Below are 26,113 nucleotides of genomic sequence, written 5' to 3'. Positions count from 1 at the left end.
TGAAATTTCTAGTCAAATATATTCTGTTGATTGAATTCATTTTACCATTTGACAGTGTTATCAGTTGTATTGAATTATCTGTAATTGCTCTACCCAGTCATGTGTTGGTCCCTTAGTGCCCTCAATAGAATTTCAGGGCCACTATTTTCAAATGAACTTCAATTTCCTACTTCTCAAATTTAATTTCAAAGTAAATTTTACATTAATACAGAAATTTTCAATTCAACATGTAAATTACACATGTAAATTTATAATTCGACGTAATGCACAGATGTAAATTTTTAATGGCATGCACAAATTACACGGGTAAATGTTCAATTACATATGTAAATGACACATCAATGTTCGATTATATATGCAAATTGAATGTGTAAATTGGCAATTAAATATGTAAATTACAGTGTAATTTTCAATTGCATATGTAAATTCCATATGTAACTTTGCAATTATATATGTAAAAGTGTAAAAAAACTCGAAGACTTGGCCAGGTCGATGTCACTTACTCTTTCCCTTCCTGAAGCTGTAGTGTCTCAGACTGTTGGTAACTCTGCCAGGCTCCATAGGCAACCTTGACCTGGGAAATGATGCAGAGACAGAACATGTAAAATTATCAGCAGATCTGCCTGAATTCCTTCTTTATTCCTAATTGTAGCTGGCGTCTCCTAGTTCCTGAATCCTTTATCAAAGTGAACAATTTGTGTGCATCAGCTTTATTGATCCACTTCATATCTTTGGAAACTTTTATTGGGTCAAATCGAAGTTCCCTCTTTTCCAGAGAAACTAGGACCAGCCTCCTTCATCTCATCTTGCTGCCTGATCCCGGATCCCGTCAAGTGCTGCTTTACCCCCAAGTGTTAGCAGCCTCCAGCCCCTCACTACTTGATGCCAGACCCTGACCATCTCCCAGTGGCAGACCCCCCTACCTCTCCGAACCATTCTGTAGAACATCTCTCTCTGAAATGCTCTTTCTTGGCAATTGGAGATTGAAACCCAATGAATACCAAAGGCCATTAAAGCCCCTATTTAGGATTAAAGGATTGGCCTAGAAATTGGGTTGGGGCGCCAAAGTGGCGCAAAAGTCGGCGGAGCGCAGGACTTAGCGCAGCGATCGGTGTGATACCGATCGCCAGATATTCAGTTTCATTGCCCCTCGAGGGACACGGGGCGAGGCTCGAGGCGCTCCGCCTCCCTTTTAGGGCGCTGAAACTGATTATCGCAGCGCAACGTGCCGCAGCGCCACATGCTGCGGCACGGCACGCTGCGGTACTGCAGGCCTTCCTCCCACTGTTAAGGGGGAGGTGCCTGCAACAGCGCGATCCCCGATCGCGAGTGCCGGCAAACGAGCCCGGCACCAAGGAGAAGTGCCGGGCTCTCGGGAAACAGCCGGCAATGCTGCGGGGGGGGGGGGGGGTTAGGAGGCCGGGGACAGAGGTGATGGCAGGCAGCCGCCGGAAAAGCGGCCGCCCCGCACCTCCACCTTAACCTGCGCCGCTGCCGGCACAGTAAGGCCCCGTGAACCGGGCGCGGGTAGCGAGCGGCGCAACTGCGCCGTTCGCTACCAAATATCGCGAACGGCACACGAATGGGGCGCTGCGCACACCGATGATGTCATCGGTGGCGGCGCAGCGCAAATGCCTAACGCCACCATTAGTGCCCCTACTGAATATCGTCGGAGACGCAGCCAGTGGCGCTACAGCCACTGACTGCCTCTTTAGGCGCTAACAGGTGGCGCTACTCACCCAATTTCTCCCCCATATTGTTTTAGTCTTAAATCTTATTTTCCCAAATAATAATATATAAATATTAGGACTCCCAAGGTCAAACCCTTGCTAACTCCACTCCGAATCCTTTACTAGGTCGGAAATGGTCTTGTAAAGGTTGAAGCACTTTGCTGAAGAGCCACGTTATCATAGAATTTAAATTTGGACCAGTCTAACCCCATTTCCCCGCTCTGTCGCCATGCTCGGAGCTGATGGTGTATCCAGGTGCACAGTTCCACTCCTCATCACTGTCATCGTTCCCATTGATAAAAGCTGCACACTCGCCAGTATGTACCTTCTTGTGCTAAGCTCACATAAAAGGTAGTGGCTGGCCGAATCAGTAAACGTTAAAGTACGATTAAAGCATTTGTTTACGCACCTTGTCCTGAGGGAGCCCGGTTAAGCTGAAATAAAGTGCAAATGCACCTCTGCCTCGGATATAGAAACGGTAATTGTCAGTCACCGGAGCAACAAAGAACCCACTTAAACGTGTAACAGATGGATGCCACGGTGTGGAGGGTTTATACAAAGTCTCATCAATCCAAGACACTGAATACCCTGGAGTACTTTCATTGTAGTTTGGCAAGTCATTCAGGGTGCCACTTTGCCATGTTTCTACCTTCAAGCCTCTTCCCCCTAAACCAACAGGAAATTGACTCAATAAATAGGTGCAAGCATAATTCGACCTTGTTGTTTTGTACCCTACCATTGATAATTCTACTAATAAAATGGCATTTACATAGAAACATAGAAGATAGGAGCAGGAGTAGGCCATTCGGCCCCTCGAGCCTGCTCCGCCATTCAATGCGATCATGGCTGATCATCCAAATTCAGTACCCTGTCCCTGCTTTCTCCCCATACCCCTTGATCCCTTTAACCTTAAGAAATATATCCAACTCCTTCTTGAATATATTTAATGTATTGGCCTCTACTGCCTTTTGTGGTAGAGAATTCCACAGGTTCACCACTCTCTGGGTGAAGAAATTCCTCCTCATTTCTGTCCTAAATGGCTTACCCCTTATCCTTAGAACTGGAACACAGTGAATGTGGCTATGTTTTGAAAGAAGTCCACCAAATTGCTTTGCAAGGGTCATTGGAGTAGTCCACAGGTTTGCCCTGCGTGATTTAGACCTAGATAGGCTTTTGTATCAAAAAATATAAGCCTTACCTGCAAGCATCCTGTTTAACCACGGTAAGCAAATGAGATTTTAGTAACTGGACAAGTATAATGCTGTATTAACAACAGAAAATGCTGGAAAAACTCTGCAGACCAGGCAACATCCGTGGAGAAAGAAACAGAGTTAACGTTTCAGGCCGAAAACCCTTTGTCAGAACGGGAAAAAAAACATGAAAACGGATAGATTTTAAAGCAAGTAGGGGCTGGGAAAAGGGGGAGGGGATGAAAGAACAAAAGGGAAGGTCAGCGACAGGATAGAAAGCAGGAGAGATTAAGAGACATGGAGAGACATTGAGAGATAGTCAAGGAACAAAGGATGGCTCTGGATGAAGTGTGAATGTTGCTGGCAGAATGAAGGACAGCTACCATGTGGGAGGGAAGAAAAAAGCCCAGACGAAAGTGTGGATTAAAAAAAAAAGGGAAAATAAAAATATATATATGTGATAGGGGCCGAGGTTATGATCTGAAATTGTTGAACTCTATGTTGAGTCCAGAGGGCTGTAGAGTGCCTAATCGAAAGATGAGATGCTGTTCCTCGAGCTTACGCTGAGCTTCCGTGGAACAATGCACGAGGCCGAGGACGGTGGGGTCTGAGTGGGAATGGAGCGGTGAATTAAAGTGACAGGCCACCGGGAGCTCGGGGTCACCCTTACGGACTGAACGGAGGTGTTCTGCAAAGCGGTCACCCAATCTGCGTTTGGTCTCCCCAATGTAGAGGAGACCGCATCGTGAGCAGCGAATACAGTATACTAGATTGCAAGAAGTACAAGTAAATCGCAATTTCACCTGGAAGGGGTGTTTGGGGCCCTGGACAGTGGGAAGTGGGGAGGTATAAGGGCATGTGTTGTATCTCCTGCGCTTGCACGGGAAGGTGCCGGGCGAAGGGGAAGGGGTGCTGGGGGTGGTAGAGGAGTGGACTAGGGTGTTGCGGAGGGAGCAGTCCCTACGGAATGCTGAAAGGGGAGGGGAGGGGAAGATGCGTTTGGTGGTGGGATCACGCTGGAGGTGGCGGAAATGGCGGAGGATGATCTGTTGAATGTGGAGGCTGGTGGGGTGAAAGGTGAGGACAAGTGGAACTCTGTCGTGGTTCCGGGAGGGAGGGGCAAGGGTGAGGGCAGAAGTGCGGGAGATAGAATGGACACGGTCGAGGGCCGTGTCAACCACAGTAGAGGGGAATCCTCGGTTGAGGAAAAAGGAAGACATGTCGGAAGCACTGGTATGGAAGGTGGCATCGTCAGAGCAGATGCAGCGGAGACAGAGAAACTGGGAGAATGGAATAGAGTCCTTACAGGAGGCGGGATGGGAGGAAGTGTAGTCCAGGTAGCTGTGGGAGTCAGTGGGCTTGTAGTGAATGTTTGTCAATAACCTATCCCCAGAGATGGAGATGGAGAAGTCGAGGAAGGGAAGGGAAGAGTCGGAGATGGACCATGTGAAGGTGAGGGAAGGGTGGAAATTGGAAGTAAAGTGAATGAAATTGTCTAGTTCAGGGCGAGAGCAGGAAACGGCACCGATACAGTCATCAATGTACCGGAAAAAGAGGTGAGGGAGGGGACCCGAGTAGGACTGGAAAAAAGAATGTTCCACATATCCCACGAAAAGACAGGCATAGCTAGGACCCATGCGGATACCCATAGCAACACCTTTGATTTGGAGGAAATGAGTGGAGTCAAAGGAGAAGTTGTTCAATGTGTAATGCTGTACTAGAATTACATCGAATTTCCAGCACAGAAACAGGCCATTCGGCCCAACTGGTCCATGCTGGTGTTTATGTTCCCCAGGAGCCTCCTCCCACCCTATTTCATCTAATCCCATCAACATAATCTTCTATTCCTTTCTCCCTCATGTGTTTATCCAGCTTCCCCTTAAATGCATCAATGCTATTTGCCTCAACCACTCCCTGTGGCAGCGAGTTCCACATTCTCACCACTCTCTGGGTAAAGAAGGTTCTCTGATTGGATTTATTAGTGACTATCTTATAGTTACGGCCCCTAATTCTGGTCTCTACCACAAGTGGAAACATCTTCTTTACCTCGACCCTATCAAACCCTTTCATTATTTTAAAGTCCTCTGGCAGATCACCCCTCAGCCTTCTCTTTCCTCTAGAATAATGTGCCCAAGATGGAGTCCACCGAACTCTGAATGAAAATATTATGGAAGCTGCTGAAATTTTGAACTGAAGCTAACCCTTAATTAGGTTACGCTTGTGCGAGCAAATCACCTAACTGAGGATGCGTCCTTGATGGTACAGGGATCAGGAGTTGTTACTTGGCCCCATCTGCTTGTTGAGGCGGAATCAAAAGAGCGCTCCATTCATGACGCAACTAATTGACTCGTTTAGATCAGGACTAATGAATTAAAATGTAGAACTAAAAACAGACTTGTGAACAGTGGACACACTTGGTTGGACAGCAATTAACTGCAAGAAGAAAGTGCTTTATATTCGCTGGAGTTTAGAAGAATGAGAGGTGATCTCATTGAAACTTATAAAATTCTAACAGGACTAGACAGACTAGATGCAGGAAGGACGTTTCTGATGGCGGGGGAGTCCAGAACCAGGGGTCACTGTCTAAGGATAAGGGGTAAGCCATTTAGGACTGAGATGAGGAGGAATTTCTTCACCCAGAGAGTGGTGAACCTGTGGAATTCTCTACCACACAGGGCAGCTGAGGCCAATTCATTAAATATATTCAAGAAGGAGTTAGATATATTTCTTAAGGCTAAAGGGATCAAGGGATATGGGGAGAAAGCAGGGACAGGGTACTGAGTTTGGATGATCAGCCATGATCTCATTAAATGGCGGAACAGGCTCAAGGGGCCGAATGGCCTACTCCTGCTCCTATCTTCTATGTTTCTATAACAGGAATGAGGAACTGTACAGATCTTGTTAACTGGACCGTAAAAGATGTATGTTTGCTCACTGGATAGGAATTCATCTCGTTAACTGAACTATAAATAAGCTATATCTTTGTGTATTAACTTTTCCTTATATGGAATTGTTTTGCACTCTTTCCGCATAATCGTTAATGGCTATATGTGTCAATAAAAGTTCACCTGGGACCTTACACTTCAACAGTAATTCACTGGCTGTAAAAGGCTTTGGGACATCCTGAGGTCATGAAAGATGCTGAGTCTATGCACGTCTTTATTTATGGTTTAAAAACAAAAATTTTGAGCAGCTCCAAGGAAAAACTCCCCCACCCCAGGAGCATGCATGCAAGATAGAATTGGCCCAGGTTAGCAGACTTTTCGGCGTCACCCAGATTGGTAATGTATGATCTGTGCTTTTTATTCCATTGAAGATAGTTTGTTCACTGGGTTTTATTCTATGGTCTGTCTGACTGTTGGCTCTGTTCTTTACCAATAAAGTCTATCAAAAAGGATGATGTTGTGGAGCGTCTTTAATCAGAGTTCTGAACCAAATTATTAAACATATACTTTAAAGGCTGGTCTAATGAATCAGTCTAACAGCCACTTGGCCAGATGTGCCAGCTTGGCTCAGTGTTGGAACTTTCCCCTTTGAGTCAGAGGTTCATGAGTTTAAGAGCCATTCCAGAGATGTGAACACATATTCTAGGCTGAGGGAGAGCTGCATTGTGGATGAGATGTTAAACCAAGGCCCCGTCTGCCTATTGAGTTGGACTCGAAAGGTCCTATGAGAGCTCTCCATTCACCCCTCTATCACACCATCAAAGCAGATTATCCAGTCATTGAATTCATTGCTGTTTGTGGGACCTTGCTGTGCGCAAATTGGCTGCTGTGTTAGTCTACATTACAACAACAACAACTTGGATTTATATAGCACAATTAACATAGTAAAACGTCCCAAGGCGCTTCACAGGACCGTTATCAGAAAAATTTGACACCCAGCCACATAAAGAGATATTAGGACCAGTGGCCAAAAGCTTGGTCAAACAGGTAGGTTTTAAGGAGTATCTTAAAGGAAGAGAAAGATGTAGAGAGGTGAAGGGAATGAATTCCAGAGCTTAGGCCCTCCTTCTTCTTAGGCCGCTGAAGGCACAGCCGCCAATGGTGGGGTGAAGAAAATCGATTACAACAGTTACTATACTGCAAAAGGGTGGCCGGAAAGCACTTTGGGACATTTGAGGCTGTGCGGGGTGTTCTATAAATGCAAGTTGTTACCGTGTTGCTGGAGTCACTGGTCCATTCATTATAGACAGAGACATTTGCAGTGGTCAAGTTCCACATCTGGAGTACAGGTTTGAAAAATTACCCTTTTTGTGTTTTCTGCATACATCCACCATCATTTATTATTGACCAAGTCCAATTAGGTTTTCAATAGTTGTTTTAATAACCTAAACTAACCAAAGAAGAGGTTGTTCATCCACAAGATTTACCAGGGAGTAAATAGCAACATATTTTCCATTACAGAAAATAGCATATTACAGAGAAGATTCAAGAAGGCTAGAAATGGATGTTGGATTGGATTCGCTCCATGTCAATAGGCTATTTGAGTTAGATAGGTTAGGGAGGACCGGGAGTCCTGAGTATAAGTTATGTAACCAGAAAACTGGGTTAGATTTCAAGAAGTATTTCTTTGCGCAGCGTGTCGCCGGCCTCTGGAACAAGCTGCCGGTTCGTGCAGTGAGTGCGGATTCACTGCGCACATTCAAAAGGGAGCTGGGCGAGTTGGTGAGTGTGGCCAACATGACTTTGTATAGAAGGTTGAGCATTAGGGGGGGGGGGCGTGTCTCTCAGTCACTGTGGTCTCCTGGAACTTGTTCGATCGCCTTTGAGGTTTGGTTTATCAATTGGCCTAAGGTTTGTTCTTTTTTTTGGGGGGGTGATTTTATCAATGGGGACGTGATGGAGGCGCGACTGCTGCTTGTCAGGTTTTAGTCCCGCCTCACAGAATCACAGAATCCCCACAATGCAGATAGAGGCCGTTTCGGCCCATCGAGCCTGCACCGACACATATCCCACCCTATCCCCGTAACCCCACGTATTTAATCCCCTAACACTAAGGGTCAATTTATCATAGCCAAATCAACCTAACCCGCACATCTTTGGACTGTGGGAGGAAACCGGAGCACCCGGAGGAAACCCACGCAGACACAGGGAGAATGTGCAAACTCCACACATCGTTTGACAGCTCTGTGAAGCAGTCAAACACTGACAATCTGTCTTCTAAGTTGAGTCTTTTACTCACGACTCACTTAGAAAGCTTTCCTGAGCAGAAAGCAGATGGCTGTTGCATCGGAGAATGCAGCAGCCATTTTGTCATCTCTGCCGTGGAGATGAGGCAGCTCCGCAGCCTAAAGGGATGAAACCTTGAGGAAGAAGCAAAGGTAAGTAATCTTATTAAAACACTCCACACTCACCTCACACTCTTACCTCTCCGCACTTGCACTCATCGCTCACCTCCACAGCGCACTTTCTGGACCCTCCGACCCCCGCAGACCCACGGCTCGCCTCGCTGACCCTGGCGAGGTTCGGAGCCGTCGGGAAGCCCACACTTTAGGGCTCAAAATAGGGATTAGCCAAAAAACTGCCTGTTAGCTACCTGTTAACAGGCAGTTAATTGGCACTAATTCCCTTCCCGCCTCGAGGAGACGGGACCCGGTGCGGGTCAGGTACCCGCCTCCTGGGAAGATGGCACAGAGTCGGGTTGGGGGGCGGGTTGTGTACCCGCTCCCAGATTCTGCCATTTTCCCGGAAGTCCCGCCTCCACAGGGCTGGGAAAAATCGCCCCCCTTTGTCTCTCCCAGGAGATTGTAAGGGGCTGATGGATTGGGGGTCAGGTGGTACATAAGTTGCACAGTCTGGGGCGGGGTCAGTGGATCAGCTGGTCAGTTCCTCTCCATTTTCGTATGTTCATTACTTACTCAGGGAGGGGTTTAAGACCTATGCCTCCATCTTTGAGACCAGCATGAAGCTCCAACCCCAGAGCCTCCAGAAAAAAACATGGGTTGAGGTTGGTGAACAACAGATTTCTTTCTGGAAAGTCACGATTCCAATTTCTTGCAGTGAAAAAAACGCTTGATATTAGATGTCATTAATTGCTTTTGAACCTTACAAAGAAAAAAAATGTGTTTAACCGCCCGGTTTTTTGGAGCAAGCAGTGGGCAGATCACCAGAGAGAGACGGTAAATGGTAGCGTGATCAGGGGATTGTAACAACAGACACCTTGTTGTGTGTACTGGATACTGTGATGTGGTAAGTGTTTCCATTTTCATACTCCTGTCTTTTCAGAAGGCAGATTAAAAATTGCCCTAATGAGATAAAGCTGATTGTAAACCAACAAAGTGATTTATTTTACACCGAGTACAGGAATGAACAGAATACAGTTTTCATATCGAGATTTCATCATCTCCCTATCATTCCTCGTACCATAAAATAATAAATCAGACGGCCTGCCTCGATTATAGGCTAAACTTATTTACAGGTTAGCCGTTCCTGAATTAGCCGGCACTAACACAATAGCAAAATACTGCAGATGCTGGAAATCTGAAATAACAACAGAAAAAGCTGGAAATACTCAGCAGGCCAGGCAGTATCCGTGGAGAGAGAAACAGAGTTAACGTTTCAGGTCTGGGACCCTTCATCAGAACTGGAAAAAGCTGGAGATGTAACAGATATTAAGCAGGTGCAGAGACGGGGGTGGGGGGTGTGGTGTTAGGAGGGGAGGAAAGAATTGAAAGCACATATCTTTCCTGCCTCTTACATAAGCACAGTATGTTCTTTCAATTCCTTACTCCCCGCCTAAACCACTCCCCCCCCCCCTGTCTCTGCACATGCTTAATATCTGTTACATCTCCAGCTTTTTCCAGTTCTGATGAAGGGTCCCAGACCTGAAACGTTAACTCTGTTTCTCTCTCCACGGATGCTGCCTGACCTGCTGAGTATTTCCAGCTTTTTCTGTTGTTACTATAGCCGGTACAAACCTTTGGTTACAAACAATATTGGTTCATTCTGCCGCACTCGAGTCTGTGTGTGTTTCTGATTGACCCAAAATAGATGGGGGGGGGGGGGGGGGAGTGGAGAGAGAATGTACTGATACAGTTGGAGCATAATAGATCTATTTTAGGATACCAAACATATGAATTAAGTTATAATAACTGGCAAGTCGCACATCACATTGAATTTCTAACACATTGCCCTGTATATGTGTAGTCCTATCCATTTTCATTAACTAAGGCCTTTACATATATATCATTTGACATCAGCTGAACATACAATCTGACAACTGTCTAACATAGATACTAAATTAAAAGTCTCAAAGAAAACTTATGAATTAAAAATTTAATAAACATCACCTGGAAAAACTGTTGTGGGAAGATCGATTTCTTTTGGGATCCGGCAGATTATTTCAGTTGTATTGACTGTTAGAATCTCACAGCCCTGACCTGTGTAAAACATGGAGAAAACAAATATAGAAACCAAAAATAGAAGAATGGGTTTCGTTCTACCTCTAGTCTGAATACGGTCTGGTTTGTTGAGTGAAAGCAATCTTTTTTCTTTACTGATCACAGTGGAATAGATGACAGGTTCACTGCAAATGACCTTAGATATGTTCAAATAAAAATGGGTTCACATCACAGGCCATAAGCCACGCTGTCCAAACTGTATCTGTATTAAATGATCAAATTATAAGTGGTGTTAAAAAATAGGACAGGGGTAAAAAGAAAAAACTTATTTCACAAAAGGATAGATTCACTGATCCCGCACTCCCAGCTGGAAACCAGGCTCGGAGGAAGCATTAGTCGGAGGTAGGAGTCAACTCCCATTGACCGGAGCTCCAGGCTGGGTTGGTCCATCTACCCCAGAGTTATTTAATAATAAATGGAGCATGTTCCACAGACTAGATCTTCGCCGTGGTTCAGTGGTAGCACTCTCACCTCGGAGTCAGAAGGTCATGTGTCCCACTCCAGATACTGGCGCACATAATCCAGACTAACACTCCAGTGCAGTGCTGAGGGAGTGCGGCACTGCCGGAGGTGCCGTCTTTCAGATGAGACGTTAAACCGAGGACCCGTCTGCCATCTCGTGGCCATAAGCCACGATATAAAAGATCCCACGGCACTATTTCGAAGAAGAGCAGGGGAGTTATCCCCGGTGTCCTGGTCAATATTTATCCCTCAATCAACATAACAAAAGCAGATTATCTGGTCATTATCACATTGTTGTTTGTGGGAGCTTGCTGTGCGCAAATGGGCTGCCGTGTTTCTAACATTACAACAGTGACTACGCTTCAAAAAGTATTTCATTGGCTGTAAAGCACTTTGGGATGTCCTGAGGTCGTGAAAGGCGCTATATAAATGCAACTTTTTTTCTTTTTACATACCTCCTACAGTAACTCTGGCTGGGGCGTCTGTTTCATCAAAGAACCGCCCGGTCACAGTCAGGCGGGTGCCTCCTTCCACACTCCCTTCAGACGGGTAGATCCCAGTCACCTCTTGAAAGATAGAAACACACATTGTGTTTAACCCCATATGTTTTCAGGACTACAATACACTTCAAAACCGTCTCTACTCCAAAGAGTAGAGCCCCAACCGATATTTGATATTAAACCAACCGTACGTCGATATTTATGTTATGTTAGGATAGTTTCATTCTCAGTTAATCAGCAAGTTTACCCAGCGAGCAGGCGAGACTGCCAGAAAGCAAAATGCCGCAGATGTTGAAATTCTGAAACAGACACTGAAAATTCCGGAAACACTCCGCGAGTCAGTCAGCACCCGTGGAGAGAACGGACGAGGGGTCGACACCTGAAACAGTAACTCCTCACTTCTCTCCACAGATACTGACTGACCTGCTGAGTGTCTCTAGCATATCCTGGCTTTTTGCATACAGGCCTCATAAAAAATTATAAAATTCTAACAGGACTAGACAGACTAGATGCAGGAAGGATGTTCCCGATTGGGGGGGGGGGGGGGGGAGTCCAGAACCAGGGGTCACAGTCTAAGGATAAGGGGTAAGCCATTTATGAGGAGGAATTTCTTCACCCAGAGAGTGGTGAACCTGTGGAATTCTCTACCACAGAAGGCAGTTGAGGCCAATTCATTAAATATATTCAAGAAGGAGTTAGATATATTTCTTAAGGCTAAAGGGATCAAGGGATATGGGGAGAAGGCAGGGACAGGGTACTGAATTTGGATGATCAGCCATGATCTCATTGAATGGCGGAGCAGGCTCGAGGGGCCGAATGGCCTACTCCTGCTCCTATCTTCTATGTTTCTATGTGATAGGGGTTCTGCAATTGGCTTCAGCTCTCTCCCGGGTTTGGGAGGAAAAAATCAGCCAAGAACACCCCCCCCAAATCCCCGATTGCTATCTGGTAACCCCCCCTGATGCAAGAACTTCTGTGTGAAAGTTGGGTGAGGGCAGGCTTGGGGTTGGGGCTGAGGGACAATTTTGGAACAGAGTAGAATGACTTTTATTCTGTATCTTGGAATTACACAGAATCAGGCCGCACGGACCAAGCAGTGCTTATCCTCCACATGGCCTGCAGTGTTAATCCCATGTACCTGCCCTGTTCCCATATCCTTTCTTCCTCTTTTCATTTGGACACCTGTCAGAACTACTCTTAAATGTTGACATGTTCTTTGCTTCAATCACTAACGCCAGTAGTGAATTCCACAGCCTCACAGCTTCTGTGTAAAAAATAGTTTCTCCTGCTCAGTGTCCTAAATCTCTTACATTTAATTTTATATCCAAGTCCCATCAGTCCCACTGATGAAGTCCCATCAGTCTAGGCCCCTCTACCACTGAAAACAGTGTTCCTATCTACCCGGTCCCATTGCTTCATAATGTTAAACTCCTCTATCAAATCACCCTTTCAACTCCTCTGTTCTAATGAAAACAGTCCCGAGATTTTCTAGGCTTGATGTTGACATTACTGGATTTTAACTGCCTGCCCTTTCCAGGTGGTTTTGAGGCACACAATCCTGCCCCAAAAAAACGGCCCAAGGCTCTCCTCTCCAAGAACCGTGTGCCCCGTTAGCTGCCCGCCCCGAGTCTGTCCCCCAGCCACCATTTCCATCGCCTGTCATTCAATTCTACAACATGGGCATTTAACCCGCTTTATGAAAAAGAAAAAAGCACAAGGCTTGAAGAGCAACTACTTCACATCGTGTTAGTTTACCAGGGATATTTCGGCAAGGATCGGCTCTCGGCTCACGGCCAGGAGCCTCATAGAAACATAGAAGATAGGAGCAGGAGTAGGCCATTCGGCCCCTCGAGCCTGCTCTGCCATTCAATGAGATCATGGCTGATCATCCAAATTCAGTACCCTGTCCCTGCCTTCTCCCCATATCCCTTGATCCCTTTAGCCTTAAGAAATATATCCAATCCTTCTTGAATATATTTAATGAATTGGCCTCCACTGCCTTCTGTGGTAGAGAATTCCACAGGTTCACCACTCTCTGGGTGAAGAAATTCCTCCTCATCTCAGTCCTAAATGGCTTACCCCTTACCCTTAGACTGTGACCCCTGGTTCTGGACTCCCCCGCGATTGGAAACATCCTTCCTGCATCCAGTCTGTCTAGTCCTGTTAGAATTTTATAAGTTTCAATGAGATCCCCTCTCATTCTTCTAAACTCCAGCGAGTATAAGCCCAATCGACCCAATCTCTCCTCATACGTCATTCCTGCCATCCCAGGTATCAGCCTGGTGAATCTTCGCTGAACTCCCTCCATGGCAAGAACATCCTTCCTAAGATAAGGTGACCAAAACTGCACACAATACTCAAGGTGCGGTCTCACCAAGGCCCTGTACAACTGCAGCAAGACATCCTTGTTCTTGTACTCGAGCCCTCTCACTGCGAAGGCCAACATACCATTGGATGGCAATATGGGTTGTGGATACAAGACTTTTGGGTCAATTCTGTGACCAGCTCTACTGTCAAGTCGGTCTCCATAGGAGCCTTCCCTCTTACAGAGAGCGGTATAGAATCGAGTCTGAGCTGCACTAGATGCAGAATTGAATAGAAGTCAGAGACAGGCAATATTACTGTTTCAGTGGGCAGTCAAGGGATATGGGGACTGCTGTAAAAGTAGGAGGGTGATAAAGCAGTGTACATGGATCCTGAGAGAGGGCTTAAATGATGGGGTGAATTAAATCTTTGCAGATTTGTATTTTCTTATATACAGTTATTGATGCAGAACCATTGCTGTGTTTGGAGCCCAGAGATGTGATTAACCACAGTAGATGCTTCAATCCAAGTACCCAGATGACACTTTTACAGCAAATTATTTTTCGCCTGGAATTTTTTGCCCCCTGATGCTAGCTACCAAACAAAACTTTTGCACTTACAACCAGCTTTGCAATAAAACTACAGCAAATGAAGACAATAAAGCCAGCCAATAAGTGTTGCTAAACATATAAGGGGAAAAATTCAGTTGATTAGCGCAAAGCAACTAGCGCCTGGGCGTGGCGATGTTTGCGCCGCTCACAAAATTGACCAGACATTTTGCGGCGGCGTTAAACACTACCACCACGATCTCCTGCGCCCGCAGATCGTGACGTCAGTCAAGCGTGTAACGCCCCGGTAGCACCCCGGACCGGATATTGAGTCGCGCCCCCTGCCTTAGCGCCTGCCGCTAGGAACGACAGGTAGAGGGGAACGTATTCAAGTCAGGATGGGGCTGGGGGAGCGCTATTTAAAGGCGGGCGCTTCCTGCCTTTTCTTGTCAGCAAAATGTTTGGTTTTAACGCTGTCCTAAAGAGTTTTGGCCCTCAGCACCACTTTTGAGGTTCCTAAGTGCCGAGCTCTTTCCCTGGGCCTATCCATTCGTGCTTCCGCACAATTGCTTTCGAGGTCACTCCAGGCCGAGATTCAAGGCTGCAATGAACAGGGTGTGGCGGGCCAGGAAGATGGCCCCTCCCCTTTAAGAACTGGACGACGCCATGTCTGGTTTCCATGGTAACTGACATCGCCTGAGCTTCAGTAGCGTTCTGAGGTAGCGCCTCGCTCCCCGACGTTAGCGCCTTAAGAGAGGTGTGTAGCGCCTGATTTAGCGCTCAAATCACCTCATGGGGCGATAGAGGCGAATTTTGCAGTCGGAGGCGATAATTAGCGCCGGGCACTAAACTTTGCGACCGGCTGATATTAGTGCCCCAAAATGGGCGATACCCAATTTCTCCCCCATAATCTGTATGTTAAATTACACGGGGTGGGGGGCGGCATGGGAAATCTGCAGCCCTTCCCGAGCACTCCCACCTTCAAGGCTCCGGCTCATGATTCTGGGCTGGACGCCCCCCCTCTGTCAGTGCTAGGCCTGGTCCCACTAAGCATAGCGTCAGCAGAGAGTGGCATGGTGGGACCAGGTATAAAAAGACAACCGCCAGCAGCTGTGGGGCCTGGAAGTTGGGGGTGGGGGGGTGAGGGAGTTCGGGCCAGGATCACTGTTTGAGCCCCCTTAAAAAAGACTGCAAAATCTGTAAAAATTAAAATGTGAATGCGGCCCCCTAACAGCCCCCCACTCCCCACCACTGGGTGGTCCATCAGACCTTCCAATCTCTTCCGGGGGGGGGGGGGGTGGTTCTAGATGTGCCCCTGGTGCTGTGGGAACCTGCCATTGCCATCCTAATGATGGGACCTCCCCCATACCCCACGGACTGTGGCGGGGTTCAACCGTGGAGATCCCGGGTGGGCGCAAATGAGCCCTTTCAGCAGGAGATGCTCCATCCAGGGCCCACGGTGGAGTGTTGGCCCCACAGTCTTTATACATTGTCCTGCAGAAAGTCTTCCACGATGGAGCCCACCAGACACACGCATGTCCGCCCTGTGGCACTTCTTCACCTGAAGCATTGTCCGCCACCAGCGGCCACTGGAGGGGCGGGTGTCGGAGGGGTCAATGTGGTCCATGCCACCCGCTGTCAATGACATGGGACGGGGTAAAGGTAAAGATGTCCATCCCCACTGGGGGCAAAGGAAGATCTTCTGGGATGTGCAGACCTGCACCTAAACTCCAGAATTTTCTTCCATTGGCAATCCTGATATGGCCTGAATATGGATGAAAGATCCGTCTTTCGGATGAGACATTAAACCGAAGCCCCGCCTGCTCTCTCAGGTGGATGTAAAAGATCCCGCGGCACTATTTTGAAGAAGAGCAATGGAGTTCTCCCCAGTGTCCTGGCCAATGTTTATCCCTCAATCAAGATAAAGGAGTGAAGGATTATGGGGAGCGGGCAGGGAAGTGGCTTTGAGCCAAGATCAGCCATGATCTTATTGAATGGCGGAGCAGGCTCGAGGTGCCAAGTGGCCTAGTCCTGCTCCTATTTCTTATGTTCTTATTTTCTAACATCACTAAAACAGATGATCTGGTCATTATCACATTGTAGTTTGTGGGAGCTTGCTGTGCACAAATTGGCTGCCATGTTTCCCACATTACAACAGTGACTGCACTTCAAAAGTACTTCATTGGCTGTAAAGCGTTTTGGGACGTCCTGAGGTCGTGAAAGGCGCTATATAAATGCAAGTCTTTCTTTCTTTAACGTGCAGCCCATTGAGGAAGTTCAGGTGCAGTAGTAGTCAGGAGCAGAACGAGAGCAAGTGATTAGGGTGCTTTTCCTCTGCATATCACGTGTGCTTTGGGTGCTACTGGGTGTAGGGCAGAGAGAAACTCACCTACAATATTCGGTTTCCTTGAATTTCCTGCCACTGTGGGAGCCTAATTAATTACTTGGAATGTTTTTTTTCTCTTCCAGCATTTTCAAACTGACTGTTTGATTTGAACAGAACGGGTTCTTTTTGTATCTTGGGAAAGGGTTGCTGGGACTTTCTGGGTTTGGAACATCCCAACACTCAGATTTGAAAGGGAACCATCAGTCATGTACAGGAAACTCTCGATTTACTGGCACCTAAATAACCGGAAATCTCTGTTAACCGGCAAAATTCAGGAGTAGGTTCAGGTAAGTTTTACTTCATATTAGTGGCCGTTCCTGGATCTGTGGCCGTGTAACCGGGTTTCCTGCACCTGTTGCTAAGCAACAGGGACGCCTGGATCTGTGGCCGGGGTTCCTGCACCTGTTGCTAAGCAACAGGGAAGCCTGGATTTGTTGCTGTGTACGGAGCTCTCATACCTTTTACTATACCTCTCTGTAATCTGGACTTTTTGATAAACCGGCACCACGCCGGTCCCGTATAAAAAAAAGAGTTTCCTGTACAAACTGAACCAATCGCACATCATTGCTTAAGTTTGAAATATTGTAAGCTCCAGCTTGTAACCAATTAAACTTGCAGCACTGTATCAAAATAAGCTTGCTACAGCAATTGGGAGTGTTGCCATTTTTTAAATTGGTTCTGTAAGTTTACTTGATTTGCAGGGACAGAGGAGTTTTGATAGAGTAAATAAGGAGAAACTGGTTCCACTGGTGGGAGGGTCGGTAACCAGAGGACACAGATTTCAAATAATTGGCAAAAGAACCAGATGCGGAGAATTTTTTTGGGATGTTGTGATCTGGAATGCACTTCCTGAAAGGGCGGTGGAAACAGATTCAATAGTAACTTTCAAAATGGAATTGGATAAATACTTGAAAAGGAAAAAAAATGCAGGACTACAGGGAAAGAGCAGGGAGAGTGGGACGAATTGGATCGCTCTTTCAAAGAGCCGGCACAGGCACGATGGGCCGAATGGCCTCCTTCTGTGCTGTATCATTCTATGACTTGTGCAAAACTAGACAAAAATAACTCACTTTTGTCACACGAAATACCAGTTTTTACTCATTTTTTTATCTGCAATTAGTGCAGAGAAGAATGTTGCCCTTTCAACTGCCATGGGGTTGTTGTTAGAATTAAACGAAATTACTACGAAACTAAGCCTGAACCGCAATAAGTTAGTGCGAGATTTAGTGCTAAAGAAAAGGAATGCCAATAAAGATCGCAAACATAAAACAACAACAGGAAACGCTGGAAGCACTCAACAGGCCAGGCAGCATCCGTGGAGGGAGAGACAGAGTTAGTGTTTCAGGTCTGGGACCCTTCACCTGAAACGTTAACTCTGTTTCTCTCTCCACGGATGCTGCCTGGTTCTGCTGAGCGTTTCCAACATTTTCTGTTGTTATTTCAGATTTTCAGCATCCGCAGTATTTTGCTATTGTATAAGATCTCAAACATCCTTGGGAAGCCGCACCAAGCTTCACTACCCAAACACATCTCCTCCTCAGTGGACTGTACAGGTAAGTTCACTTATCCCCTGGCTCTGAGCAGGGAGCTACGCTCAGAGGTAGCTGTAACGCTGAGCACCAATCCGCCCTTCAAGCACGACTCCCGCCAGGAGGGTGAAATCACTCAATTCTCCCAGTGATGGTCACATTCTCATCCTTGTTTTCCAATCCCTCCATGGCCTCGCCCCTCCTTACCTCCTCCAGCCCTACAACTCTCGGAGATCTCTGCGCTCCTCCAATTCTGGCCTCTTGCGCATCCCCTATTTTAATCGCTCCACTGTTGGCAGCCATGCCTTCCGCTGCCTTGGCCCCAAAGCTCTGGAATTCCCTCCCTAAATCTCGCCACCTCTCTCCTCCTTTAAGACGCTCCTTACAACCTACCTCTTTGACCAAGCTTTTGGTCACCTGCCCTAATATCTCCTTATGTGGCTCAGTGTCAAATTTTGTTTGATAACGCTCCTGTGAAGCACCCTGGGATGTTTTACTACGTTAAAGGCACTATATAAATGTAAGTTGTTGGTAAGTTTGATATTTAAGATAGTGCCCACGCCCAAGAGTCATGGAGATGGTGGTACGCGGCCTACAGCTCCACAGTCAACATGACGTTGCACAACGAGAAGGAATCACAGCCAGTTAACCCAAGTAAATGACGATGTCCTTACCTGCGTAGGTTTGGAACATACTGAGTTTATTGAGAGAAGAAACAAAGTAAGTTTTCAGATCAGGCAAAGACCTGCAATGGGAAAAATCGGGGCAACTTACAATTAAAACAAAGCAGGATGTCCGTCAGGTCTATACTGCTTCAGTGTTCTGTATATTGTGAATTTTAAAACAATTTCAATCTAATGTCTAATACTATGAAATATTATAAAGATAATGCATTTTGGAATATATTGTTTGAAAAATTAATATTTAATACATGCATATATAATATATACATACATATCTATCTATAAAAGGATCGATCTGTCTGTCTGTCTGTCTGTCCTTTGGTGTGTCTATCCGGCTATACACTCTAAAGTTATAGAGCGTACCTACACGTGCGTTACATCAAAAAAAAGCTTACGATTCCGGAACGGCCATAAGCGTATTTACGTTTCGGCGAGACAAAAATTGCGCCCGCGGTATCCAAAAAACGTTAAAAATTCGGCTCATTATCCACTCATTAGCATAGAGTGACATTAAGGTCGACCGATCGTACGGTCGAGCGACCCAACAGTCGACCAATCGCTGCGTGGCAGGGGCAGGTTCGTCGCGCGTGCGGGCGGGCCCTCCTAGAGTCGAGTGACAGGACGATTGACCAATCCTACGCTTCGGTGACATGACGGTCGACCAATTGGTGCATGTGTGGGCGGGCCTAATCGTTTTGAACCGAGGTGAGTGTCAGCCATCTTGATTCGTAAGTTTATTTATTTTTCCCACTTTCTGTACATGTGGAGGGGATTTTATGCAGCACAAATTCAGTACTTAGGAGCCCAACTAGCTCATTATATTATTTGCGTGTAATAAATGAGTCCAGTATGTCAATTTTTTCTCGAGGTCTGATGCCTGCAGGCCTCAGGCCTCAAGCCTTGAAGCCTGGGCATCTGTTTGCCAGCATATCTTCTAACTTTATATCTTCTTTCCTTAAAAAAAATTCGGCTTTTGTAGTTAGGAGGGATTCTTTTAAAAAAAATACAAATTTCCGATGTTGTACTTTGTAGCTCCTTTTTTTAAAAATAAAGAAATTTTGCAGTTTTTTATTTAAAAAAAAGACATTTTGCCTGCTTCCAACCGACATGACAAAATGGCCTCCGGCTTCTTCACCCACCCTGAAGGCTGGCCGACAGCTTTTTTTTCTTTACTCCCCCCCCCCGCCCCCATACCCGTTGCTCGCACGTCCACTGACTCAGGCCAGGAGCAAGGGGTCTCCTGGGCGGTTGCGCCCGCAGCGCGATATCACGAGCGGCGCCGGAGGGAGAGGGGGGAGGGTACCCGTTGCCGGGAGCACGGAGTCTCCTGGGCGGTTGCGTCCGTAGCGCGATATCACGAGTGGCGCCGGAGGGAGAGGGCCGGGGAGGGAGAGGGCCGGGGATGGGGGAGGGCCGGAAAGACTGAGGGGTGGGTGGGAGAGGGGAGGGAGGGAAGGATGTGAGGGGTGGGAGGAGGGAGGGAGGGAGAAAGTGAAAGGGAGTGAGTGAGAGGAGGGGTGGGAGAGGGAGGGAGGGAGAAAGTGAAAGGGAGTGAGTGAGAGGAGGGGAGAGGGGGGAGAGGGGGGGAGGGGGGAGGGGGAGGGGGGAGAGGGAGAGAGGGGGGGAGGAGGGGAAGGGGGGGGGAGGGGGGGAGGGAGGGAGGAGGGGGGAGAGAGGGGAGGGGGGGGGGAGGGGGGGGGAGGGGAGAGAGGGGGAGGGGAGCAGAGAGGAGGAGGGAGAAGGAGAGGAGGAGGGAGGACATCAATGCCCGAGCTCAGACGTTTAGCTAAGTGCAGAGAGACAGAGACTCACCTCAGATGGTATCAACCGGGGCTGCGCAGAGTCTCCGTCTCCTCACACAACACACACCCTCTCTCCCCTCCCCCTCCTCTCTCCCCTCCCCCCCTCCTCTCTCCCCTCCCCCCCCTCCTCCCCTCCCCCTCTCCCTCCCCCCTGCCCCCTGCTCCCCCCGCCTCCCTCCCCCTTCTCCCTCTCCCCCCTCCCCCTTCTCCCCCTTCCGCCCCCCATCTCCCCCTTCTCCCCCTTCTGCCCCCCTTCTCCCCCTTCCTCCCCTCTTCCCCCCAGTCGCTCGCTCTCTTCCCCCCAGTCGCTCTCTCTCTTCCCCCCAGTCGCTCTCTCTCTCTCTTCCAACAACAACATGCCCTCGAAAAATCCTCGGCACCGCCGGGCACTCCAGCTACACATATGATATGAATACATATATATCAACATACCTCTGTAGTTACCATCCTGGAGATATGATATTCCCAGTTAGATAAGTAAGACATGCAAACCATTGCTGCCACCCTGCACCGCCCCCCCCCCAACCACCTCCTAAAATCAGGTCTGTACCAAAAATTGAATATCTTTCAAAGTTTCTTGAAAAATTAAGATCCCCATTCAAAGTAAAGTTATATATTTTGACCACAGTGGTGACATATTTGGAGCATGTGAAAAGCAAATAGTAGCTGGTGCTATGCAATTAATACTGTATAATTGCATAGGAACCATGGTACAACTCCACACAGTGCCTGGTGCTGTATAATTACTATTGTATAACTTTAAATTCACATCCTATTGTTGTAAATATCTTACCTTCCGTAGCCATTGTCCAAAATGAAACTCACATTGTGGTGACCTGAAATAAACATTTACAAGTTGCTATGTCATACCAGTTACTGCATTTAGAATGTAATATATAAGAATGAATGAAACAAATATAAACCTTACCAACATAAGTTCCAGACATTTTGCAAGTCATTGTGCCTTTGTCACTGTACTCATAGTCAAGTTTCAATCCATACCTACAAGTGTAAAATAAAAGCTTGCATTTTTTCAATAATATTATAAATATTGCCAATAATGCAGCTTTGTAAAATTCGTTAATTTAATGGCAGGATTGAATCTGTAAAGGAAATCCTTTATTCATGGACAGTGGTAAGCCTGACAATATTTTGCACCTAGGCTTCCAGAAAGTTTCTGGACGAAGTTCCACTTGAAAGGCTGTTCGTCAAGCTGAAAGTTGCAAAGACTCAAGGTGAGACTTGGGTATGGATAAGAAATTGGGGGTGAAATTGAACTTAGGGCTGAAGTGCAAAACGGGTAATAGTGAATCAACTTGAACGGAAACGGAAATCGGGCTGCCGATTCGAAACCTCTTGTTTTGCACGGCTGCCTAATACCAATTCATGTCTCTTGGAAGAGTGGAAAATAACAGGTACTGCTTAGAGGAGGCAGGGTGGGTGGGGGCTGGGGAGAGTACTGAATGGAGTGCCCCAGCGAGCATTGTTCAGACTACCACTGTTTCTAATTTATAACAATGGCTTGTGTGCAGAAACCCAAATTGGTCAGATTTGCAGGTGACACTAAACTAGAAAGGGCGCTGGAATCGCAGCTCCGAAATTACAGAATGAATTGGATAAAATATGGAAACGAAAAGCCTGAATCAATTAATTGGATACTGCAGTGAGAGGACTTTAGTTCATCCATCCAGTCTGACCCTAAAGCTGGCCAAATAGAACTTCCTCAACCCATAACTGTTTTACAATCTGTGTTACAAAACTCACAACGTATCGGAATCAGGATGAAGAAGGTCACAAAGCATTCCTCCAGCGTAGACTCTGGAATTGAAAAACATGTTACGTGATTAGTTACTCACTGTTATTTGCAGTTTCTGTTTATAACTTTTATTTTCAAGGATTTTCACTCTAAATAAAAAAAGACCAAAGGGGAGACGTTCAGTTGGTTAGCAACCCCCATTAGCACCTGGCGGGGGCGCTAACGGGGCGCTGATGCAGTAGTACTCGGGCGAGGCGAATCCAGCGCCAGACGGCAAATCTGCCCACCCACCACCCTCGTAGTGCTGCCACTAACAGTTACCGCCGGGGACTTCAACACCAGGCAGGTTGTGACGTTAGTGAGCGTGCAACGCTCACTGGGTGCCCGATCTGCCAAATTCATTGTCGCCCCCCTGCCTCACAGCGACAGGGAAAGGAGGCGTCAAGCAGGCGGATGCCGGCTCCAGGGGGGCTACTTAAAAGGATCATGAGTAATGAGTCGCAGCTGTCAGGTTAGTGGCGTTTCACTGCTTCCTTGTCAGTTTGACATTGTGCAACAGTTTAATTCATTCATTTAAAAGTTCTTTAGTTTCAGGAGTGTTATGGATAGCAAAGATTAGTTACATTTATTCTGACAACATATCAAAGTGCTACACTTGGTTACATTAATGGGGGCTGTACTGGCAGTCTCCCTCGACCTCCAGGATCTACTGCAGAGGGAGCAGAGGCAGCGAGAAAGACTGGAACATGTGGCCAGAGAGAGGAGGAGGGCTATCGGGGCTCTCAACAGGAGGCCTTACCTCCAAGAGTATTCTGACAGCAATCCTACCTTCAATGAAGCGAGGAGCAGTATATTAGAGGGCTCCGCATCACTAAGGTGGTGGTCACAGAACTCTGCCACCTCCTCCAAACAGACCTCCAGCCTCACACCAGGATAACTTAAACCCCAGGTCCCTTTTGCTCACCACATGCCCATCATCCCACCCCTCTGTCATGCCAGATCACAGCATCCTCCTGGGTGCAAAGTTGAAATGAGAGAGACCACAAAATATTGCAAACTCCATGAGTAAATTTATGCATAAACATATCACACATATCACAATCATTCCAACAACTAATGACCCTTGCGCCTGCCATAGTTGAATAGTTGTCATTGCGTGCAAGGTGTGAGTGTTGGTAGGTAGAGATTGTTGGTGGGTGAGCGCTGGGGATGTGGTGCTTTGGGCAGTGTGTGAAGCTTGTGGTACAGATGGTGGTATGTAGCATTTGGTGAAGCATTCAATCATCCTGACCACCCGACTGAGGTGGATCTACCATGAGTACACCTGCTTCAGTCCTTCGGCTCCTTCTCCTTGTTGTGCTTCTCCTTGCTGAGGCAGCTGCACAGCCAGCATTGCTGAGAATGAGGTGCTGCAGCATCAATGAACCTCCCCTTTAAGTACTGGGAAAAGCGTATGGCAATGATGACTTGAGATCAGGCTGCACCCAATATTGGTCAGCGCTTTGAATTTAACGCCACTGAGCTCGGCCATTAGCGCTCCAATCCTTTCTTTCAGCAATGAGACGGAATTTTGCGTGCAGTCTGAATCATTAGCGCCTGATGCTAAATCTCAAACTTTTCTAAAGTTAGTGCCCATTCCTGGGCTATAATGAATTTCTCCCCCGAGGTTTGAAAAACACAGGTAAATGAGCTTTACCAATCTACAAATGCCATTAGACCCCATATACTGAGAATAGGGTAAGGTGCATTACTAGGAGAATAAAAGGGGACTTCTTGAAAAGGCTTGATTCAATGATCATCCTCTGATGTGCTACAAAGGCTGTAACTAGTGGGGTACCGCAAGGATCAGTGCTTGGGCCTCAGCTATTCACAATCTACATCAATGATTTGGATGAGGGGACCAAATGTAATATATCCAAGTTTGCTGATGATACAAAGCTGGGTGGGAATGTAAGTTGTGAGGAGGATGCAAAGAGGCTTCAAGGGGTTATAGGCAAGCTAAGTGAGTGGGCAAGAACATGGCAAATGGAATATAATGTGGAGAAATGTGAAGTTATCCACTTTGGTAGGAAAAATAGAAAAGCAGAGTATTTTTTAAAAGGTGAGAGATTGGGAAATGTTGGTGTTCAGAGGGACCTGGGTGTCCTTGTACACAAATCACTGAAAGTTAACATGCCGGTACAGCAAGCAATTGGGAAAGCAAATGGTATGTTGGCCTTTATTACAAGAGGATTTGAGTATAAGAGTAAAGACGTCTTACTGCAATTATATACGGCCCTGGTGAGACCACACCTGGAGTACTGTGCACAGTTTTGGTCTCCTTACCTAAGGAAGGATATACTTGCCATAGAGGGAGTGCAACAAAGGTTCACCAGACTGGTTCCTGGGATGGGGGGATTGCCCTATGAGGAGAGATTGAGTAGACTAGGCCTATATTCTCTAGAGTTTAGAAGAATGAGAGGTGATCTCATTGAAACATACAAAATTCTTACAGGGCTTGACAGGGTAGATGCAGGGAGGATGTTTCCCCTGGCTGGGGAGTCTAGAACCAGGGGTCACAGTCTCAGAATAAGGGGTCGGCCATTTAGGACTGAGATGAGGAGAAATTTCTTCACTCAGAGGGTGGTGAATCTTTGGAATTCTCTACCCCAGAGGGCTGTGGAGGCTCAGTCGTTGAGTATATTCAAGACAGAGATCGATAGATTTTTGGATATTAAGGGAATCAAGGGATATGGGGATAGTGCAGGAAAGTGGAGATGAGGTAGAAGATCAGCCATGATCTTATTGAATGGCGGAGCAGGCTCGAAGGGCCAAATGGCCGACTCCTTTTTGATGTTGTTATGTTCTTTGAAAGGCTTCGTCTTGCTGCGTCGTGCTCTGTTCTTTTGACTAGATGTTTTAGTTTGAGGATTCTCAAGGACAACCCAAACTTCCTTTCCTTATCACAAACCATGGCCTTCCACAATCCTGTTAGGTCGTGAGTTCCAGGATTGCGACCCAGCGACGATGAAAGTAAAAAGGTTAAAAAGAGAACTGCGCATTATCATAATTTATGTCAATTCATAATTTATGGCTGAACCATAAACCAAGGCCCTGATCGAGAAGCTGCTTTCACACAACAGACAACGTAGGAACAGGAGTAAGCCATTCAGTCCCTCGAGCCGGATCCAAACCGCATCGTGTGCACGGCTGGGCTGCATCTACACAGTTTACTCAAAGGCATATTTTTACCTCAAAATCCTGGTGTTTTTGTGATTGGCAGCCTTTGATTTATCACTGCCGTAGATATCAGTAAGAATTCTCCCATGGATGGTAATGATTTGACCTAGCAACCAAAAGGAAATCAGAAATAGCAAAGGAAACGGTTAAAGAATTTTGACACTGAAGCACAGTATACAAAGTTATAACTTGTCATAACATTAACACAGGTGCTATTTTCAAAGTACAAGTTCCATTCCAGAGACTTGAGCACATCAATCTAGGCTGACATTTCAGTGCAGTACTGAGGGAGTGCTGCACTGTCGGAGGTGCTGTCTTTCGGATGAGATGTTAAACCAAGGCCCTGTCTACCCTCTCAGGTGGACGTAAAAAGATCCCACGGCACTATTGGAAGAAGGAAACATGTGGGGGTGGAGGATGAGCCAGCTGTGGTTACAGAGAAGCTGCGAAAGCTGCAAACTGCTGGATGATATGCAAAAGGTCATCTGTGTCAAGACTGTCAAAGGGCATAAAAAGCACAAAAGGGACGAGGAACCAGGTCGGTAAGACAGTTCAGAGACAGAAATGAAAGGGACAAAACAGCTCCAAATTGGAGGGGGGAG

At 46.8% G+C, this 26,113-nt stretch overlaps 1 protein-coding gene across 1 annotated transcript in view; it reads right to left on the bottom strand.

Annotated features, from left to right (window-relative positions):
* Positions 1-26,113, bottom strand: part of pkhd1l1.1 (PKHD1 like 1, tandem duplicate 1) — a 248,397-nt gene that overhangs the window by 214,359 nt on the left and 7,925 nt on the right. Inside the window, exons 7-15 of the mRNA XM_085993995.1 lie at positions 25,524-25,617; positions 22,301-22,354; positions 21,465-21,538; positions 21,330-21,372; positions 18,726-18,796; positions 11,240-11,350; positions 10,212-10,301; positions 2,140-2,396; positions 504-574 (exon numbers count right to left, since the gene is read on the bottom strand). Of these exons, the coding sequence (XP_085850121.1) occupies positions 504-574; positions 2,140-2,396; positions 10,212-10,301; positions 11,240-11,350; positions 18,726-18,796; positions 21,330-21,372; positions 21,465-21,538; positions 22,301-22,354; positions 25,524-25,617 (865 nt within the window). The remainder of the gene's footprint in view (positions 1-503; positions 575-2,139; positions 2,397-10,211; positions 10,302-11,239; positions 11,351-18,725; positions 18,797-21,329; positions 21,373-21,464; positions 21,539-22,300; positions 22,355-25,523; positions 25,618-26,113) is intronic.

Source organism: Somniosus microcephalus, chromosome 7 (genome assembly GCF_052327205.1).
Source record: "Somniosus microcephalus isolate GS21.2 chromosome 7, FLI_Smic_1.0, whole genome shotgun sequence".
Classification (NCBI taxonomy): Eukaryota; Metazoa; Chordata; class Chondrichthyes; order Squaliformes; family Somniosidae; genus Somniosus; species Somniosus microcephalus.
Note: the sequence above shows the minus strand (reverse complement) of the source record. Positions and strands in the feature narration are given on the sequence as shown.